Raw genomic sequence first — 16,429 nt, 5'->3', positions numbered from 1 at the left:
TAATTTAAACAACAATTTGGTAGCTCATATTAATCACATAAAAATCGATCATAATATCTTCACTTTTAATGTTTTTTTTCTGCGCGTGAATAATCATCGGTCTTAATACATACTAGATCATTAAAAAAAATATTTGTTTTAATATTTTTGTGAGAATGTCATCAATTAGTATTAAGCCCGAGATGAAAGTCCATTGGGAGTGTGCCACTGTGAATGATTTATTTTTTAAGTATAAATGTTTCTAAATGTCTAGAAGGTTCTTATATTTCAAATATAATTTTGGCAATTAATTTATATTTTAAATGAGCTATACACAATATTGTAATTTTTGTAGAAAACAGACAGAAAACGATTTGTATTCAGCACTGTGGATATGTTGTCAAAGAAGAAATATAGCTTTGGTCATTATGATAATGCTGCAGTTCTAAAAATTGAAATAAATTTATGTATTAAAAAAAAATAAGGACAACAAATGACATTAAGGACCGTGAATTTTGGTTAAAATAGATTCTATGTCCAGTTGCTTTAGTAAATACTGCGGAGTAAACTTTGCCTTCTTTGAATTCTCTTCATCTCTCTCATCTGAATCTTCTTCACAATCTTGTCTCTTTCTTTTGTCAGCATGTTCGGGAGTTTTGTGTATTTCCACCGATGTGGTCTCCGATTGAAAATCATCTCGGTGGTCAACCTTGGGTTCATCGCAGGAATTTTCAGAGAGAATATCTTCAATTATAGTTTTCTTCAGTTTTTCACATGCTACCTCAACATTACCAGATATGGGGAATTCCTCTATACGACTGAAGAAGAATGGACTTCTAGCAGATTCATCATGCGTAAGGATAGAATTAATAGCTATTGAGGTTTCAGTCTCAGTTACCTCTTCAGATTTATAGTTGAGTTCAGAAATATCTTGAATACTTTCGTTCTGCTCTTCGCATTCATCCATTAGTAATTCTAGTGGTCTCTTTGGTTGAGTTTTCTGGTTCCAACTTTTATTTTTTACATTGGCAGTTGGAAAAGGATCTATGGTAAATAATTCAAAGAAATTTGTGAATTGCACATTGCGTTCTTCTTCTGTATTCGTTTCAGGATTTACGATTGTCGCACTTACACGGAAGTTATCAAAATCGATACCTAAAGGCATTAATTTTGGTCGTCGTTTGAGTGAACGATGTAATATTGTTTTGAAGTTATCAGTTGAATCATTACAAAGATGAGTTTCCCAAGTGACATGATCATCAGAATCATCGGAATCATTGGAGTTATTGATTTCATCTGCTGAAATATTTTGTGAAGGAGTTAAAATTTCCGAAACATCTGGCAATCTAGAAGAACTTGATGAAATATTTATTTTAACTTTGTTGCCTTCAGTTATTACATCCTTTGCTTCCATACTGACATCATTCTCATTCCCTCGAGATTTATCAACATTTGCATCAGATTTATACCCCTTTGAAACTTTTGGTTTAATTTCCGCCGAAATATTTTCCTTAATTTCCTTTGAAGTTTTAGAACGAGAAGTTGATTTAATTGGACTTTTGTGCTTGTTTTTTTTTAAAACTGAGGTTTTTACTTTTAAAGGGCTCTTTTTATAATTCATACTGTGACTTTCCTTAGGTCTGTAATGAGACTTAGAACTATATTTTAATTTTTTAGAATTATCAGTTTTTGGTTTAAGATCTGTTTTCAATTTCTCATTTTCCAGGTGTTTTTCATCATTGTCTTCAAAGATATTTCTCGTAGAATCCAAACTCTTCAATTTGTCTTTTTTATTAACAGGTGATTTACTAAAATGTACACTATCATTATCCTTTTTTTCTTTATTTTCCAATTTTGGTTTCGAACTAGAATAGTTATGCAGCTTTGTAGGTTTTGCTGATGTGTCAACATTTTCATGAATTTTTAATGAAGTAGATACTGATTTGTTTTCGTCTTCATGGGATTCCGTGACTTGTGTGGCGGTTTTTAGATTTTCTCGGTTTTCAATATTTATTATAGAAACGTTGACAGTGTTAAGTTGGCCTGTAGATTTTGAACAGTTAGAAGAAAATATATCTTCAATAGCAACCGTATCAGTCAAATCCTTCTCAATTTTTTTAGCACTAAATTCATCAAATCCTTCTTTCTCTAAATTTTTTTGAAAAGGTGTTTTTCCACCATCAGAGCTACAACTATTAGCTATAAAATTTTGGATTTGGAATAACTCAGACGAGTCATTCAAAGACTTACCACTTGTTGATTTGGGATCATAATTTAAATCAGTGGAATCTATATCTGCTTCATCAGAGCTCAGGTGTAATGTCACAAAATCTTCCTCAGTAGACTTTGGGGAGCATAAAGGTCTTTTGTTATCTTCTAAAGAACCGCCCTTAACTCTATCAAGATTTTGAGAACTAACAGTGATTGCATTATCTTTAGTAGCAGATACACTTTCAAAATCCTTTGTATTAACTTTGGTGTTTAATCCTAAATGGGAAGCTGCCATATTAACTTGAGCATCTTGACAACTCACTGTCGGAATATTACTAATGGAATTTTGGGATTCAGAACATTTAACCAACAAGGTATCTGGCAACGTGTTTTGAAGTTTACGGGGAGTAGAAGATTTTCTTCTAGATTTAATTAAACTAGTACTATTATTGCTGGATTCACTTTGAGCATTATCATCTTGAACTTTTTTAAGAGTTGACAGGTAAGAGTCAGATTTATCAAGAGAAGGATCAATAGAATGTTTTACGTTGGTTGGTTTTGAATGACTTTTTAATGATAATTGCGATGATTGAACAACCTTTCTAGTGGCCTCAATTTTTGTTTTTTTTTTGGATTTTGATTCCATAGGAGCATTGAGTTTGCTTGACGCTTTTAAAGATTTGTCTTTTAATTGTGTATTTTTATCCACTACCAAAGGGTTACTTGTATTTTGATTACTTGTAACACTTTGTCTGGCATTTTCATTTCTTGCATTGGGAGTCGATGTAGAGTATTGTTTTTGTGTGTCAATGAAAGACATTTTTATTACTGTATCATCGAAACTACTAGACGACTGTGTCGAACTAATAGACAAACTATCACTAGATAAATCTAAATCTTGTGGAAACTTTTTGGTTGATGTAGAAGGCTTACTACAACTATCATTCACTGTACATTTATCAGGATAACTGTTTTTTAAACATTTATCAGTCTTTGGTTGCACATGTGGAAAATACACTTTAGGTGTCACTCTCGGTCTTAAAACCCTCGTCGGTATTACTTCTTCAGCGGTTTCTTTATCTTGTTCTTCCGTTTCTTTCTGTACTTCTTGTTCCTTTAAATCATCTTTTTCTTCATTTTTATCTAATGGTTTAAATTCAGGTGACACTGAACATTGTGAATCTTGAGAAAGTCTCTTTTTCAGAGCTTGTTCCATAGCATCTACATTGAACTCTATCTCATCTGGTTTGTAATAAGAACTACTACTTGAATAATCCGTAGGACGAGATGAATATGAACCGGGCGTACAGTCTTTGGTAATAGGTTTAGATGTAGAGCCAACAGCAAATGGTGTGGGAAAGTTAGGCGTCGGCATATCTAATAATTTCAGAGATGATAATCCCAGATCATTGAAAAACCCTGGACTTATAAACTTTGGAGTTTCCAAACAATTAAAGTCCATGATTCCACACTTGAATGGGGTTTCTAAAAGCGAGGCTAAATTGCATTTAGCATTCATCGGATTGAAATCGTGTTCTCTCGGCATATCCGGAGTTATTTTGACAGATGGAACAGGTGGTTCGAGAATAATTGCTACTTCTGTTTTCGCCACTTGCAATTCATTTAAGTTGGAAGCAATCGGAATTTCTTTGTTTACTACAGTCACTGTTTCTTTAGAAGAAGACTTTCCACTGTGTTTAGAGTTCTTACTCTTTTTTGGGGCTAAACTTGAAGATGCGTTTGTTTTACTTGATGATTCTAAAGTCAAATCTTTACCTGAATTATTTTCAGAAGTGATTTTAGAACTGTTTTTGTTTTTAGGTGTAGATTTATTTTTAATTTTATTTTGCAGAACTGGAACTGTTTCTTGAACAGGTACAGTTTTTTTGGATTCAGTTTTCTCATGTACAGAATTTCTCAAGTTTCTTACCTGAAGCAAGTATTTTTGGTTGGTTATAGAATCATTTTTTTGCTGGATGACAACTGAAGGGTTCTCTTTTTGTAAATGTTTACTATCAGGTAACATAACATTTGATTCAACAACTACACAGTCATCATTACTATCTTCTCCAAAAACATCGACCATTAATGATTTTTTATCGAGTGTATTTTTAGTTTTATAACCTGTGAATTCATCAGTGTCTGTGTGATTTGGCACCGTAATAACCTCACTTAATAAGCCATTTTCATTTTTCCTAGCAGGGTCTGGGGTTTTACTCAATGCATTTTCTAACAGCTTCCCCTCATCCTCAGTGCTCTTAGATAGATTATCTTTAGTTTTCTGAATTTCAGAAGTTACATTTGGCTTGGAGATTTTTCTTCGTGATTTGGGTTTATTGGTTTTTAGGATAGCCGGTTGATGCTTATCGGCCACCTGGGCCCTGATTTCTTGATCCCAACGCCTCTTGTCTACACTACGAATACGAGCCCATTCAACTGCTGCTGCATCTTCCAAGCGCTTTTTTTCTTCGGTAATTAACTCTTTTTCAAGCTGCCTTCTCTCTTCAGCAACTCTTTTTTCTTCTTCCTTGATATGTTCCAAACTTTTCATTAGTTCGTTTCGAATCATATCAGGATCTTTATCAGAGTTTACAGTTTCTTGGCTTGTTAAAGTTTCTTCTGTATTAGATTCTATAGTCTCATTTTTACCTCGAGTCCCTTGTTTATTGGAGTCTGTACTCTTGCTAAAATTATCAATGTCAATGTGCACCGACTCGTTGGAACAATTTTTTGAGAGGACTGCCTTTTTTTTATAAACCTTTCGCTTACAGTCATTACTTTTGTTTGACTTTTCTGATTTCAAGAACGAGATATCATTGGAAGAAATTATTTTTCCTACTCCTTGAACGTCATCCCAAACATTGCTTATTTTGGGGTCGGATTTATCTTGTACTTTCCGCCTCGGTGATGTCCTTACTGGTTTCAGGACTTTACACCCAGAGTTCTGTTTAATTGGAAGTTTTTGTGGTTTAATAACTTTACAACCAGATTTACGTTCTGGGAGAGCCTTAATCAGTTTTATTCCCTTACATTCTGTTTTGCCTACAGATTTTGTATATTGGATTTTAGGCTCAGATGCAGTTACTGCGTCAACTATTTCACCTTGTGTTTGTTCTGGAATAGTAGGAAACAGTTGAGACTTGACACTGAGTCCTTTAGGTTGCGAGTTTTGTGACTTTTGGCTTGTTCCGTGAATTCTGAGAGACTGTTTCGGGGAACTTTGAGTTCTTCTTTTATCATCTTCGGATCCCCGAGGTGGTGTATTAAAATCTAGAACTCGTACATGTGTAAAGCTCCGTCTAGGAGTAGAGGAACTTGACCTTTTTCCTATTATTAAGTCAGGAGTATTTCTTTTCTGTTCAATTAAATCATTAGAAACAACATTTAATCCAGCTGTAGTGTACGAGTCAGTTAAAGTGTTTTCATTGTTATCAAAAGCTGCTGATGCCTTTTTGGAAACAAGTGTTGAAGGGGGAAGTTGAGAAGCTTTGGAACCTTCATCGATAACATAATGATCCTCTTCCGAGGTTGCATAACTTTGACTACTTATGGAATCTTTAATAAATGATTCTTCTTTGTTTTGGGGTGACATGCTTTTGCCTGAAAGCTGACTTTTTAAAGGTATTGACATATTATCAAAGTTTTTCAAAATGGTTGAATTTCCGTCGGTATTGCTCGTATTATTAAAATAACCTTGGTGAAATTGGACGGAATTGACTACCTGGCCTATATTTTTTTTTTGCTCTATCGGGGTAGATATGGTCCACTTCCTGTTTGGTTGATTTACATTTCCAGCATAGTAATTACTATTGGACTCGACGGATGGTACAGGTTCAGGTATTGAAATAGTTGGAATCATTTCTGACATTGTTACAGATCCAGTCAGTATCTTAGATGTATCTAAAATAAAAAAGAGAGATTTATTCATTCACCTTATTCAAATTGACAGGGACAATAAATTGTTTTTGCATAATCATTTAAATGCAAGGAAATTCAATAGAGAAAAAAAATACAATTTCAGAGGAGCAAATCTTTTTAAGTTTGAAATAGGCCACCCCTTTCTACTCCTTCCCTCTTTTAGCAACAAGCTCAAACAAACATAAATACACCCAGATAAAATCTGGTACAAATTTGTTTGGATATTATTTCATGGTTTGTAACATTTTTCATAGGGGACACGTATGAAAAATGTGTTTTTCTCACTATTGTATTCATAAAATCAAGATTCTTATGATTTAAGAAACAGTAAATATTATGTATTAACACAAAGTTTTATTGGGAAAATTTAAACACAATTTTTTTTCTTTGTGTGTTCACTTTATTGTATTTGATTATTATCGCACGGAAAATTAATATTTTGTAAATATCACCTTTAGCTGCAATTATAAAAAGTTTTTACTTATTGAACTTTTTGTACAATATGAATTGCACATTAGCAGATTTATTGCCACTTCGCAAATTCTTCCAATTAAACAAATGTGTCATTTGAATCTAAATAAAAATGTATGGAGTGCAAATGTATGGAAGAATACTAATTGAGGGAGTAAGAAATGTGATTAAAGATAGAGTGCGAGATATACAGAGCGGTTTGTAATAGACCAAATATTTGCTTTACGAAACAAAAATTTCTTGCTAAAACCAAAAGCTTTTCTGTGCATTTGTCGATCAACAAAAAGCGTCTGATAGAGTTGACAAAGATAAATTATGGAAGTGTTATAGGAGTATGGGGTGAACGGCTATAACAGGTATAAAGATAGCACAGCATGTGTTAGGGTTAGTGGTTTGACATCCCTAAAGAGTCAGGATGAGTGATATCACCATGACTGTTCAATATAAATATAGAGTACAATCCCATTTTTACCTTCCTCAATTTTACGCTATCCCACTTTTTACACCGCAACGTTAGCGTCTCATTTTTTTCATATATTCTTGTACAAATATTCCACACAATTATTTTTTTTTTACATATTTCATCACCCCGGTTTTCATTTCATTCATTTGATATGTCAAAATAGCCAAAATTATGTCGGCATTAAAATAACTAATAATGGGTAAATTATTGTCTTAAAATAAATTCAAAGCAGATGCAATGTAATCGACCTTTTTATTTAAGAGTCTAATTTTCTTAAGAGCTATTTTGCATTGAATTTTGATAATTTTTTCAAACAAATACAACATTAGTTACATTCCGATTTCCTTTAGGGTAAGTTGAACAAAAATGCCATATTAACAGTTTCGAAATTGTCACACGCAGTTGACACACGTTTAGGAATAGTAAAGTCTTTATTTCAATAAATTTGATGCAGATATAGAAATAGAAATATTAAAAGTTATAAACATAATGTGAAAAGAAGATTAAAAAGTGATTATAAAAGAACAGAACAGTTATTCCGAGACCTAAAAATGACAGTTGTATTCCAGTGATTTTAAGTGATGTTATAGTAGAAAAGGTGATGAAAAATTATTTTATGTGTTTTAAGAAAATTAAAATCTTTATTTTAGTGTTACATTTTAATATTTACAAATATATTATTTTAATTTGTATTTAAAATAAATAAATAAAAATACTAATATTTTTTGAAAAAATGCAAAATATCAAAATCTTTTTAATGAAATCATTGAAAATAGGCCAAAATGTTCAACATCCCCAATTATGTCAGTTCTTACAATTACAATTTTCTGGCGGTATATTATTTAAACATAGTCTAGAACATTCATTTTATTTTTTCAAAAACTTAAAAAAGGGATTTCTCTGTATTTTTACCTGTGTTATCTGCTCCTACTAAATACGTCGGCATATCCAAAATTTGTTTCTTGGAAAAGCTATTTTGCTTAGAGCCAACATTTGCGATGCATGATGCCGATCCAGGAATATTTCCACTGCTGATGACAATATCAGGAGCCTTACCAGTCACTACCACTCTACTGACAGTGCAGACTTTAGTCATACCACTCGGGAGTGGAGACAGATCACATTGCTTGGTTCGCTGTCGGTTTAGCACAGTCTTCAGTTCGTACATCGCTGCTCTAGGTACAACTGAAGCCTCGGCTGGAATCTGTTTCTCAGCATTTGAAACTAAATTTAAATACTGCACAGATGGTTGCACAAACTGAATTTTAGGAAGCGAAGCGATAATATTTCCTGTTTGCATAGGTATATGTACATTAAAAGGACCTTGAAGTACAGGTGCGGTAGTTGGCCTTATATTGCTCATCTCCGTTTGGGCTTGTTGTATTTTATTTGTCTCGTTCGGTTGTACAAGATTTTGAAAACTAGTAGAGATATTATTTGCAGCCTCACTATTTGCATTAAGATGATTACCAGGTGTGGCGGCTTCTTTGTTAACCAATACTTTGGAGACGGTTTTCGGTTCAACCGTGACGTGTGCAGAATGTAGAGGCAAATGGTGAGAGTAACCAGTATTGGTAATAATCGAATCATCGACCTGCTGAACAGAGAAAGATCCGTTATTAGGATCAATTTTTCCTTGAACAACTTCATTTGATAAAATAATAACATTTTTGCTGGATATTTTAGGTTCATCCTGTTTGAGATCCACAGTTGGAGAATTACTATTAGAGGACGATGCTTGGCCAGATAAATCATCCTCGATGTTGTGAGTGCTTCCTCTGTAACTTTCCCTCAAGATGTCCATTCTCTTTCCTCCCCTCGGATATCGCCGAGATCTATTGAAACTTTTAAACGGGGAAACATTCAACATATCAATCGATTTTTGGTTGCATTTCTGAGGGTGAGGATCATTTTTCATTAAATTGTTTCTGACCATCCGCAAATGATTTTCTCCTATTGATATATTTTTGCCTTTCTTGATCCAGGAAGGTGGTTCATTTTTCCTGCAAAGCAAATTTAAGATTAATCATTCGAAGAAACGGACTTCCGCTTATCTGCTTAATCCACTGGATCAATTTATTAAATGTATAATAAGTAATAAGTTATTAATTGAATCGGCATTCACTTTGTAACACTTCATAATAATTTATAAATATAAGAACTCACTTGGATGAACAAGATTTCTCGGGAGTACTTGTGCTAGGCCCACTCGCAGCATCTGAATCTGAAGAACTTTCTACCGAGGCAGCTGCAAAAGTGATGCAATGTTATAAATATGGATATATAGACTGCATCCGGACCTGGATTCTTTTTTGAGTTGGATCAGCATAATTAATGTTGAAGCTTCAAAATTTTATGAGTGTGTATTGAATAACTTACCTAAAACATCAGTTACAAGTTGATCAAATATGGGATCCTTTTCAGTCTTTTCTACAATGGATTTGATGACAGTGTCCAACTGAGGAACATCATCGTCGATAGTAATTATATCAGTTTGGTCTTTACTTGTTTCCTTTAATGTCAAAGTTTCTTCCTGAGATTTGTTCGCTTCACCAATAATTTCGTGGACCAACTTGCTGGATGAATTGTTAATTATCCTGTTTATATTCTCAGCCAACTTCTCATGTAACTCCGGACAATCTAGGAGTGCATTTGTAAGGGTCTGCAAAAGTGTAATGTTGATTTAACCATTCGTCACAAACTGACTAAATTCCAAACTATTCCTACGGGTCTGGGGAAAATCGTAATCTGCGCAACTAAGAAGATCATTTAACTTATTTTAAACTAAATAGTCTTGAAGAAAGAAGAAACGAAATAGACCGCATTTGGCGATATAGAATTATTACTAACCCACGACTTTACTATTATATACAGAGTTGATCATTTTCCTCCAAAACACAACATAAAAATATTCACCAATATTAAATTAACAATATGTATCATCATTGTCACCATCCCCCTTATCCTACTATTTTGCAAAAGATTTTTTTATTTTATCTTTAATATAAGTTGAAAAAATATGTGTGTAGCTAATAAGTTAGTTCTTAAAAAGTGTAAAGGGTATAGTTTACTAATATTGATAAATAATTCATATATATATATCGCCCTTATGGTGATTTTCCACAAAAATTGCACAATAAAAATTATCTGGAATAAATAAATAATTTACTGAGAATTATATTTAACTCAATATTAGAATATTCATGATTATGTATGTATTTTGAGATTAAATAAATACATAATAAAGTATGTAACAATTCAGTACTCACAGTAACATTGAAGGAATCTGAGGGAAACGAATCATTCACAAACGACTTCTTCTGTGGGCATTGCTTTAACTTTGAACTGAACCGTTTGGAGGAACTTTGGTTATTGTCAGGTACTTGGGTTGATTTTACAAGCCCGAGGGCTTTTCTAAATTCTACTTCTTCCATGTCGCATGGCTTATATTTATTCTTTTTGGGATTACTCAGTGACTTGTTGAGATTTTCCTTAAACACTTGTGATATTGATTTGGAGAGGCCTCGAGTCACGGGAATATTCATGTCGGAGGGAAGACTTCTCCTGCTTTGCTGCATTGCCTGTGGTGTGGCAGGCTCGCAAAAACATTGCGTAAATCCTAAAAAATACAATGGTAAATTTTATTATTTAATAGTGAGGGCATTTTTACTTGTTATTACAAACAAAATTTATTTATTTTATTTCATAAAAAACTGATTTTTTATGAAATAAAAGAGTTGAATAAACTAAAATTACAAAGTAAAAAAACTAAAAAATAATAATAAAGCAAAGACTATTCATAAAAAATAAGTAAGGCACGGCATAAATACGCAGTAACATTTTATTATTTTTTTAATCAATTCTATTATTGGGTACGTAGGAAGAAATTGCCTTAAGGCAATATGCCCGCCCTTATATGTATATATATTGTATATGTATATAAAGTGTCAAATAAATAAAATTATTTCTTTCATATTTCGTGATAAAAACAAGATTATTATTATACTTTTTTCCTTTTGATAATATTGCTTAAAAAAGGATCTTTATCAAAAACAGTATTACTTGTATTCTTTATCGTTATGTAGTTGAATGCTATTTTACTTTTTTAAATCATTTCAATTTTTAATCTGTGATTTTTTTTCATAAATGTTATAGCCCCGCCACACTTTGCTCCTTGTGCTGCCGCCCTCTCGCCCGATGTTGCCCTCTCCGCCCACACACTGCTCTACTCGCGCATTTAATTGCGACTCTACGCACTTGTCATTTGTCTGCTATATAATAGACGATGAAACTATGGCAGCACTATGCATTTTTAGTATAGCTAATTATATCAATGTCATACAAAAAAATATACATAATTCAAAAATGACGCGTGCGTCTTGTGTGAGCGCTCTATGCATACCACCTGCGTACTGTGACTGTTATGTGGCCAACCACTCGCGCTTATATTGCGGTCCTTTGACTCGTGATCAAAAACTGACAAAATAGGGAACGATGGGCACGACGAGGAGCATGATGTGCGGCATGATGAGTAATGTTGCCACACTACGTCTCTGCCTCCTTTCATCGCTACTTCCCATGCCACTCGTCGAGTGTGTGGCAGGCCCATTACATTTTTTACTGATATTTTATTGTTATTATCAATTTTTAATTGCAAATTTTCAATTATTTAATATAGGTAATTATATTTTAATTTATTCACTGCTGTGGTTATAATTTTTATAATACAATTGTGTAAAGGGTTATTTAAACCATTTTTTTTTTTTTTAATATATATTTATATGTTTTCTACTGTTTTTTTTTTTTATATATAAAATAAATCAATATTATTGGTAACTAAAATGAAAATAAAATTATTAAATATGAAATAATAATTTAAATATTAGTCATTCAAGCAATACAATAATTGTCTTATAATACATTTTTTTAAATAATTAAGCTACTATCTACCCTGTAGCAAAGTACGAAAACATCAAACATGTTTCAAACAAAGTCCACCATCGCCATATCCAAAGATGAGAATCTTATTACGCCATCTCCAAATTATTTTGTTTGATAACTATTTTAAAAAACTCAAATATTTGGCATATTATTGATAAAAATTAGTCAATAGGTACTACTCATGCCGTAAAACACTCATTTCGAACATTCACAAAAAAGATAATGGTGATACAAATGATAAACGACTCATATACTCACTTTTATTCCCAGGCAGATCAGCCAAGCTAGTAGCCTCTGCTAAACTCTCATTGGAACGCGTTACACCGTGTATTCGGCACCTTCTGTCACTGTTGCGAATAGTTCTGTCTTGCCTCTCTATGGAAGCAGCTCGTGGCGGCATATCCAATATTTCAGTCTTTATTGTTATCACACTGTCGCAACTATTACTTCTTACATGTTTAGACTTTTGTCCCAAAGATCTTGCCTGCAGACTAATAGAAAAAAACCAATATTGGAATGAATACTTGAATGAATAGCCAATTGTCACCAGTTCAATATATGTGTTCGGCAGCGGCTGTTATGGATGTTATTCAAATTTTTAATTGGGTTTTACTATGTTATTGGTTCAATCACAAGACCAAAAGCAAAGCCAAAAACATAGGAACCCGGGAAACCATTGAAGAACTGCAGCCGGTGCTGAGAATGAGAACATCTTATGGTCAATGTTCGCACTTATATCTTGGACAAAAATCATTCAACAGTCTGCCAAAAAATGTCCGCAACATATCAACATATCCAAAATTTAAACAGAAAATAAAAATTATGCTAATGAACAGAAATGGAATCAACCCGGAAACTATAGTCACCCTATAATTCTGATAATCCAAGCTAAGCTACCTACTTTTAGTTGATACTTGTAACAATGTGTTTGTATTCTAATTAAATTGTTTTCTGTATATCTATGTAAAAACAATTCGTAAAAAATATATATATCACACTAAAAAAAATAATTAAATGTCTTCCTCGACACGGGTTTTCCCAGTGAGGAATATATTGTAAATTCAATTATGTAATATATTTTTGTGAAGTATTAAATAAATAAATAAATATAATACTGGTAATCAATAATATTCATTTGCTGACTGTTATTTTGATTTTTTTTTAGTGCCATAAAGTGTTATTTATTCATTTAAAAAAAGATAACAAATATTTTTGTAAACAGATTGTTTTTTTTCAGTCAAAACAAATATTTAAGTTCTTATGATGTACCTAGATATTTAAATTTTAGGGGCCATTTTCGACGAGTTGTAAATACCTCAGTATTAGAAAAAGGGTATCAAGTTGTTGTAGAATAAGCTTCAAACCTTGGACCTTTGATCCATGAGTCTGCGGCACTGGCCATAGGCCCACAACCCGATTCAAATTGGTCAACCATTTTACTAACCATCTGTTCACTATATGTTATCGTGCAAACGTGGTAATTTCATACCAATTCAATAGTTTTCAGATCGCTTCTCATCTATGGTAAAAATAAGCAATAAGGAACAAGTTCAATACAATATTATATGAGATATAACCCTAATCATAATGCAACCACTTTTACCATTTACTATTTGCACATTGAAGGTTAAGTCCATCGTGAGGTAATACGGTAATTATTGATCAATGACAAATAAAAGTATATGGGAAGAAAGAGAGAGTATAGGAAACTGAAACAAACAGCAACAGCAAAAGTATTTGCATTCTTTTTAAGTAGGTATGACATAATTTCTTAGGCACAAATATTATGTGGGTTTTATAGTATGTACTAAAGAGTTCATCTCTAAAACATGAGATTTCATAATAATATATGAACTTTGCTGTACATATTTGTTTACTTGTCAAAATTTACAATAAAACTTTATAAATCATAAATATAATAATTTTATATGCAATGACCTTCAGTCGATAAAAATAAACAAGGAATTAGAAAATAGTAAACTAACAATAATTCATCTTGAATTCTATGTAAAAATCAATAATACAACATAATGGAAGTAAAATATACAGATAAATAGCATTTGAAATGTTTGAGGTTAGAAAAATTACAAAATACCTTTGGTGTTTTTACAAAATAATTTTAGTCTAGCAGCATGCATTGTACATTTTCTTCTTTCTCTTCTTAATATTTAGCTAATTCAATTGATTTCGATGCAATTAAAGTATTGAAACACACATTTATGAAAAGTAACTGATCAAAACTAAGGCTTTTTATGGGGAGTACCTTGACTTTTTATAATATGTTATGATTAATATCATAAAATCATAGTGCTTTACACATTTACAGATTAGACATGCACTAAGCTTAACTTGCATAGTTCAAGCTTATGCTGGGCAAGTAAGCATCTTGAAAGGCATCCGACCCTTCTCGGGTCGGATGATATGAAATACTGTGAAATAGAAATAAATCGAAGAAAATCACTATTATTTTAAATATAAATTATATATGATAGTTCCGATAACTCACCTCTGAGATAATTTTTCAGCCTTTATTTCTACGTCAGTATTTCCTTCACTAATAAATTTGACTTTCTCCAAAAGACTTCGGCATTTGGCAATACGCTTTCTGAAATCCTCTCCATTATCTAGGTCCAGAACTGAAAAAAAACAGTAATTAAATAAGACAATTCATTGATATTAATTATAACTAGGATATTTTTAATTAAAATTTTATTCTAATTGAAAATTGAAAAAATATTTTCTTTTGGAATGATGAAAATTGATTTTTTATACCCATATTGTATTACTGATACTTGGTGCAATGGTTAGCACATTTGATACATAGGGCCTTACTTTTAAACCCGGTATGAAGTTACACCTAGACATGGTGGTAGAATAAGGAAGGGAATACCATCCTTAATAAGGATTACCACTATGCCTATACATAACTTTATACTAGGTTTATAATGCCCATAGTATCCAGGGTTGGTTTCCTGGAAAGGTCGACATAAAATATTTATTTACACTGCATTTGGTGTATAAAAAGATAAGTCCTAAGCACCATAGGGTGGGGATAAGGAAATTGTGATATTTACATTAATTCAATAGAGATTAAATTTCTTTATCAATACAACAAGAAATGTGGCCTATCGGCCATTACCTTATATACATAGTATCAGATTGCACCTACATAGGAGCAATCTCTTGAGTCTAAACTACACAAAAACATGCTTAATTATTACAATAATGTCTCGGGTATAATGTGATTATACAAGACAGTTAAGTAAATAGTTACTTGCGATATTATGTACGAATTGATAGCACAATTTGGTATCCACTACACCCCGGGCGCAAAATTGAAAGACAGAATATTTATTTTAAGGGCTAAGTATTCAAAATGGAGCTAAAAATTTAATCATACATTTAAAATACACAGGATGAATTGCACAAATCTTTTTAACCGTCCAAATCATCAAATTGAATTTCTAATATGAATAATGCTGATGCTATCTAAATTTCACTAGCTGAACAAGGTCGAAAAGATGAAGTATCCATATTCTTGAATATTATTTTGATAATTGTACTATTTTGGCGTAGAGGCAAAACAAATACATAATAGAATCGTATAAATTAAGTAATGATAACTTAAACTTACTGTACGAGTGAACTGCACAATAATCTTCTAAAATGTCACTCAACGCCAAACCCATTATTGTTGTGAAGAACCCTCGGCCCCTGCATTCTTCCAAGTGTCGACATCCTTTGAGGAATTCATCATATGCTCTCATGCACCCCTGCTCTTCTAAATAACCTGAAATATCGACAAAAACCACATCTCAAAATACGTTAAAATTGGATAATAAACAAAGAAAGTATTTCCCGCCAAACAAAAACTAATGACGCCTAAAATAAGTTAACGGTCTCACCTAAGACCAGTCTCGCAACTTCAGATGGTAAGAAGGCACCCATTTTTACAATGTTACACACAAATTATTATTTCGTTCATCAAAATTTGCAACTATAAATATCGAGAGCAATTATTTTCATAAAAATGTATCGTGAGCATTTTCAGGACAACACACATTTCAACACTTCTCCCAATTTCAAAGTCACAGAAATCAAGTCAGAGAAACGAAAATAATAGACGAAAAATTTACACATGTTGCAATAATTCATGTGTAGCCATATAAATAAAAGTACTAACAGATGACAGCTCCAGGAAAGGCGATGCGAATAAAAAAATAACTATGCAAATTTGTAGTTTTGATAATTCAATATTTACACCAGCGACGCCGATAACCATGTTGTATATCTGAAAAAGCATCACTTAACATTTCCTTGTTCTAAACACATTTTAAAATGTTTATTTTTTCTATAATACATTACAATTTTTAAAAGTTTAATTAATAAAGTACCTAATTATATTTTATAACCCCTTGAAAATATTTGTCCTCTTTTTATCCATTG

General features: G+C 32.3%; 1 protein-coding gene across 1 annotated transcript; it reads right to left on the bottom strand.

Annotated features, from left to right (window-relative positions):
* Positions 1–330: 330 nt before the first annotated feature.
* Positions 331–16,084, bottom strand: LOC148270873 (uncharacterized). Its single transcript, XM_088242111.1, has 9 exons — positions 15,889–16,084; positions 15,618–15,773; positions 14,490–14,619; positions 12,242–12,474; positions 10,312–10,661; positions 9,422–9,704; positions 9,209–9,290; positions 7,955–9,045; positions 331–6,090 (listed from the first exon to the last, which is right to left on the bottom strand). Exons 1-9 carry the CDS (start codon positions 15,929–15,931, stop codon positions 479–481), a joined length of 7,980 nt encoding a protein of 2,659 aa, XP_088098237.1. The 5' UTR covers positions 15,932–16,084; the 3' UTR covers positions 331–478.
* Positions 16,085–16,429: the final 345 nt, after the last annotated feature.

This window comes from Micrasema longulum, unplaced genomic scaffold (assembly GCF_059751315.1).
Source record: "Micrasema longulum isolate JH-2025_06_02 unplaced genomic scaffold, ASM5975131v1 h1tg003320l, whole genome shotgun sequence".
Classification (NCBI taxonomy): domain Eukaryota; kingdom Metazoa; phylum Arthropoda; class Insecta; order Trichoptera; family Brachycentridae; genus Micrasema; species Micrasema longulum.
Note: the sequence above shows the minus strand (reverse complement) of the source record. Positions and strands in the feature narration are given on the sequence as shown.

Excerpts from the sequence above, each read along its gene's own strand:
- LOC148270873 (XM_088242111.1), bottom strand. The coding sequence starts at position 15,931 with ATGGGTGCCTTCTTACCATCTGAAGTTGCGAGACTGGTCTTAG. Across the intron at positions 9,705-10,311 it reads CAGATTCCTTCAATGTTACT|ACCCTTACAAATGCACTCCT; the intron begins GTGAGTACTGAA and ends ACACTTTTGCAG. Across the intron at positions 9,291-9,421 it reads ACTTGTAACTGATGTTTTAG|CTGCCTCGGTAGAAAGTTCT; the intron begins GTAAGTTATTCA and ends TCACTTTTGCAG.